The 6,000-nt window shown below is 46.4% G+C and overlaps 2 protein-coding genes across 2 annotated transcripts; both read left to right on the top strand.

Moving 5' to 3' along the window:
• Nucleotides 1-864: 864 nt before the first annotated feature.
• On the top strand, nt 865-2,067 carry FIESC28_11413 (uncharacterized protein; the record flags this gene model as incomplete). Its single annotated transcript, XM_031165537.1, has 2 exons — nt 865-1,511; nt 1,566-2,067. 2 exons carry the CDS (start codon nt 865-867, stop codon nt 2,065-2,067), a joined length of 1,149 nt encoding a protein of 382 aa, XP_031010408.1.
• A 541-nt stretch (nt 2,068-2,608) lies between these two features.
• On the top strand, nt 2,609-5,326 carry FIESC28_11414 (uncharacterized protein; the record flags this gene model as incomplete). The annotated part of the gene is made up of 4 exons (XM_031165538.1): nt 2,609-3,889; nt 4,503-4,853; nt 4,926-5,136; nt 5,193-5,326. 4 exons carry the CDS (start codon nt 2,609-2,611, stop codon nt 5,324-5,326), a joined length of 1,977 nt encoding a protein of 658 aa, XP_031010409.1.
• Between the last annotated feature and the right edge of the window lie 674 nt (nt 5,327-6,000).

Genomic DNA, 6,000 nt, shown 5'->3' on the forward strand with positions numbered 1-6,000 from the left:
CTTTATGCATGATCTCCGCCGAACCAAGCGAATTGAGGGTTTGTTCCTGGCCGGTCTTTGACCCACCAGGTAAGCTTCCGGGTAGGGTTGGCACCATCTTGACGGCTTTAGCGGGTACGGGAACCAGCTTACTGCACCACCCTGCATGATCGAGAAGTTGTGGGTTAATCTCCTTACCTCGTTGGGATGACTAGTCAGTTTGTCACATGGACTCAGCAACACTGCGGGACTGCTGAAGACAGTGTAGTAAAACGGGTGCTGAATTTACATTATAGTCACCCGATACAGTGGTGTTGCTCCTTATTTTTCATGTCTCGTCGACCCGCAATTCTATTCTATTGCAAATAGCCGGTGGAGCAACGGCTGACATCAACAGTCGCAAGACTGGCTCTCAAATTCAGTGCGGAAGGCCCCCGCATACCGAATAGCATCAGCAACATTCTATCGGAGATCTTCTCCGCCAGGTCAAGAATACGGAGCCTAGGACCTACAGCTGAACCAAAAAGGCCTGTTTAACTTTATTCTCTTACGGTATTAGTGTAATCCAACCAACCCCTGGCAGCTCTGATTGGCCGCCATGGAAGCCCAAAGGTATCTCAACAAATCCCTCGTTGCTGTGATTGTTAGAATTACGGTTTTGTGACATGATGGAATATGGATAAGAAGTCCGAGCTATAGGGTACGTGGAATCTTTATGTTACCGTCATTAGCTGACACTACGTCATAAATCAACAGGAAAACCAGCACTGCGGGGTATGCGCGAATTAATGGAACAATACATTTGCGGAACAACGTGTTCAAAGGAGCACCTACCCTCTTTTCTTCCTTCCAACCTAGAAACAACAACCAAATATTATCGCCATCATGGCGTATTCGACATCAACGCCTTGCGGACCTTTTCGCTATCCCGCTGAGAAAATCATCGACTATGCCATAAGTGCAGCCAAGGGCAAGACCAAACCATGTCTGAAGTACGCTGGGCATGATGATGCTTATGCATCAACCATTTCTATTGCACAGCACTCTTGGTTGATGGCTGCATTATGCCTTGGCCTACCTTCCCATATTGATGATTCAAAACTAGACATAAGTCACTGTATACAACTGTCGGTAGTGTATGGAATGATGGAACTCAACGAAGACCTTTGCCGATACAATTCCGCGGAGGGCCTACTCAAAGAGCTCAAAGAGGGCCAAACCTTGGCAAGCCGAATAGTTCTAGAGGTCGACAAAATTGCAATGTCCCTACTAGCCCGGCGCGAGATCAGGCTGCCGCCATTTGTCTTGCTTCAGAGTTGGGCCGAAGAAATCCTTCGTAAGCTTCCCATGGATCAAGAGTACAATGGAACGGCAGGCTTGAGCAAACCTGTGGGATGGTCTGTGCAGTACCAACTTCAAGCAAAAGATTTGCCATGCCCAAGAGATCATGAAAAAAGTCTGGCCGTTTTCGCGCGTGTCGCTGCTTATCTTCTGAGCTTGTCGCGTCAGGGTTGGGTGGATAACTACATACCGTATGTTTCACTATTTCTCCTCCCTGAGCTTCGTCAAAGCTAACACTCATATAGGGAACCAGAGACAGTTCCTGATCATTCGTGGTTGATGGCTGTACTGTGTTTTATACTTGCCGAAAATGAGACCGTGATCATCAAGTACGCTGTGCAAGCATGTATAGTTCACGACATAGCCGAGTCTCTGGTGGGCGACATTACATACCGAGACGGAATCTGCAGAGAAGAAAAGTTTGCTCGCGAGAGCCATACAATAGACTTCTTACAAAGCCAGCTTCCAAACCACTCACCTCTCAAGTTAAGTTGGGATAGGTTTGAGAGCGGAGAGACCCTCACTTACAAAATTGCTAAAGATCTTGACAGAGTAGATTTGGGGTTACAAGCGTACATCTACGAGAGACGGTATGGGAAGAAACTAGAAGAATTTTTCCACTCGGCCTCAAGGGTGAAGACCTGCCCTGAACTGGTCAAGGAGATCAAAGCAAAGAGGGTTATTGAAGGAGTTGGGACTCTGGATCCCACCAAGGAACAGAAGCTTAACGAATACTATGGGCCATAGATATACCGGAACCTACTACAGACGGTTGTTCATGCTGCAGTCTAGGTAATCAACCGTATATTAATCCAACGAATGGAGATTTTCAACTAGTAGTGATGGTAAGCAGAGTGTCAATTATAGTACTGAACAGTGGGCGTGCTATGACCGGATAATGACCTCATAAAATGAATTTAATATCTCAGATGCAGTCACTACTGTTCTTGGTCATAACCAATACGAGATGGATTCAAATAGTTGACAAGTTAGCCTGAGATCAAAAGCCTCTCTTACTGTCATACGTCAATAACGTTTGGCAGTGGATAAGGGTTTGCGAAATCACAGATCAGATAATTTGTTCAAATTGCCAACGTTTGTTGTACTTGGTATATTTCGTCATATTGACCCATATCCCATGAGTCTCTGTGATGTAAGATGACGTTACCTGGGATTTATGGCGGTACCTATCACGTGATGGGAGGCGACCTGTATCGTACTTCGCAGGGTTCGTATGATAAACGCGAACGCGTCATCATCCAATAGTGCTAGGTCCAATTAACGCAAAATGGACAGCCAACAACCACAACAACAGGATGCGTTTGCTGACCTGATATCACCGTCCATGCAGTGTTACGGGGCCCAAGAACGATCTTCGCAACCTGGCTTGGCCTATACTAGTAGTGCATCATCGCTGTATCGCAGGAATCACCTTGCCCAACCAGACGACTCAACAGAAATGGGTCTACAGAACAGCCGGACAAATCATTCTGACTCCGAGGGAAGTTTTGCCGACACGCATTACAGTTACGAACCTGGCTATCTTAAATCGGTACCGCGACGGCCTCTTCGACAGGTTATTGGTCATTTACCACACGGCGAGCAAATTCAGCAGCGCTTTTGTCATGAACATCTTGATTCTGAAGGCGATACCCATAACCTAGTTGCTGCTACCAGAAGCGGAATATGGAACCCCTGGAACACAGCCTTTCCCTCTCTACAACATTCGCTTACAACTCCGACAATGGAAGAGCTAGAGCACGGGACCCTGCCCAGAGCAGATTGGGCTTTCCACGGCCAGCAAGTTCTGATGCCGCCCTGTCCTCAAACGTCGAGCTTTACAGACAAGTCACAACTTAGTACTCTCCCTTATCATCATCCTATCTATTCCCTAGGCTTGACAATTGATGACTATTCTCAAAACGCAGAGATGCAGGGAATAGAAGCCTCTTCACCGAACAGCCGACCAGCATTAAACTGTCATATTCAACCTCAGCCATTCCAGACTTTCAATAACTTGACTCCGCAGGATCATCTTTACCCGCTGAGCGTAGATCTGAAGTGGTTCACACCGTCATATCAACACACATCTCTCCCATGCGAAGAGGGACAGGGTACTTCTCAGATATATGAAGACACTTTCCAAAACAGTCAGGCTGGCCAGGCACAACTTGAACTTTCGTTCCTCCGAGATTGCGCTTACGGTAGTCCGCTAGGCCCGTCACACACAGGTCTCAACCTGCCTTTATCGCAACCTGCCGCCTCTGCGATTGACGATGGCCCGCAGACACAGTCTGACTCTCTTACCGCTGGGACCCTTTTTCCTGCTGATGTGTCTCAAGGGCTGATGGTACCTGTCTTACCCACTCCGGAAAGGTACAAGTCCTTTTTCAACCTAACATGCAATCTGGGCGCAAGCAAAGCTCAAGACGGCCAGAAGGAACATGCATGGTTGGAAGCCCTAAATATAACGGTCCATGACTTTCACGCTCTGTTTCGCAAGACCAAAAAGCGAAGACCTGGGCCTTCCGGGAGCGCATGTGTAAGATGCAGTTTTGAAAAGATCAAAGTAAGTTATGAAGCCGAGCTATAGTGTCCCAAGACCTGACGGTTTAGTAGTGCGATGTACCACCTGATGGTCCAGGGACCTGTCTCAACTGTAACAAGCTAGGATTTGGGCTCTCCATTTGCCGTCCGCGAACAATCCATCATTTAAACACCTTCGATAAGTGTACTATCGACTTTGCCCTTACTACTGTGACCCAGGCTGACATCTGGATAAGGGCGAGCACCGGAGTATAGACGTCGACTCACGGAAATTGACACCAGGACTATCATAGCACACAGTGACAGGGAAACATCTCTGACGCATTATCCAGGTGGTCCATCTGTTCGAGTTACCTGTCAAACGTTTATCCCAACACACGATGTTCAGGTCTTGGTGCACAGGAGAAATGGCAAAGAGATGTGCTGCAGAAGAACTACTCCTTGGCGGTTGGTAGAAACACCGGACATACAGTGTTATGTATCCGACTGTGTTTTGAATCTGTTCAGGGAATTTGAGGTTGATGAACGTCCGATTGCCGATTTGCTACGCCTAGCTAGGGATGTGTTCTGTTCCACTCACGAGGTACGGTTTCCATGGTTGCTGATGTGTTGAGTATTGGATACTAACTTGAAAGCCTCTCCTCTATGCCATCTTCCAAATGCTCACTATCCTCCGGCTATTGCGCTTGGGATGGCAATTTGATGCCAAAGCCTCTGAGACATTGGATATGAATGTTGAGAACCATGAGAATTCGCCCTGGGACGGCCGAAATCCGGTACCACGAATGATCTCGAACCAGTTGACAATTGTACTCGAAGAAAGAATGATCAATATCGATAATTGGGTAACAAAAAGGTTCAATGACATTCTGACTAAACGCGTCCGCCTCAGCTGGATTGAGGTTTTCATGTCTACCTTCGTCTATGCACATGTTCGAGAGTTGGACGCCGGAAGGAACATTCATTGGTCTCGGCATCCTGAGTCTGTACGTCCCCTGCACGATCTCAAATGACCTATTGTAATCATATGTGCATTCAGTCACTAACACCAAGCATAGAATTACTTTTGGAGTCACCCCAAAAAGCCTTCAGAGCTGCTTGGCGAGGGCGTTGTCGATTGTAATGTGATGCTATCACAAGTCTATGCAGTATGCAAACCTGAAAAAGACTTCAAATCCTGGGACGATTATTATCGCAGGAAACTAGCAGAACCGCATAAAGAACTACAAACCATGGTTGAGAAGCTTCAATGTTTCGTCACTAAGCATAGTGAGTAACTTCGTTTTACTATCACTTACCAACCATATCGCATCTGACAGTTACAGGACACGAAGGATGGATAGGCCGTCAAGGCAAGCAAGAGTATGTTGAAGGAGATTCCAGCAGTGTGTCATATACGATGAGCTCCCTGGTGTTCTGTACACCAGACCAGAACCCAGTTGTGGATAATTTTGAGTAACTGATGATGATGTTGCTGTGAATCCGCTCTCGTGGGTCTTTTATATTTTTAGCGTCATGGGTTTGAGAGCTGGAGGAAATTGGCGTAAAACAATTTGTAAGGATCCCTCAACCAGAGGAGCAAATAGGGCTTTGGGCTGCGTGAGACTCTCCTTGTAATTAAGATATCAATCACTGGCAATGGACTGTAGCTACAATTTCGTACTGGGTCGAAGTGACATGATCAGCCTGCATATCTTAGTATCGCTACAAGTAGCTCTCTAATATAGAGACTGAAAAGAGGTACTCACTAAAGGGAGAATTACTTAACTTTTACGACTGTTAATAGGTGTCCCTAACCTCGAATCATATCTTACTGCCGGATAATTCTCACTGGATAATCGGTCATAGAAAAACTTCATATCTGTTCAAGGTATCAACGTCTTCAAGCCAGCGAAAGGGACGAATTTGATTATAATCCCTTTCTAAAAATTAATAAAGGGGTACAGAATTGGAATGACTTAACTCTACACTGAGAGATCGGTGGCGCAATTCACAATGAGGTTCACCACCTCTTGACATCTTATCGGGACGGACAAAGGTTAAGAAACTACGATAACCTAAGTGAGCCTCTTCTAGCCAATAGGGAAATAGGTGACCCCCTTGTCACAAATCTAGCCAATAGGGAGATAGGTG

Source organism: Fusarium coffeatum (assembly GCF_003316985.1).
Source record: "Fusarium coffeatum strain FIESC_28 chromosome Unknown BRIP53273_contig_397, whole genome shotgun sequence".
NCBI classification, from domain to species: domain Eukaryota; kingdom Fungi; phylum Ascomycota; class Sordariomycetes; order Hypocreales; family Nectriaceae; genus Fusarium; species Fusarium coffeatum.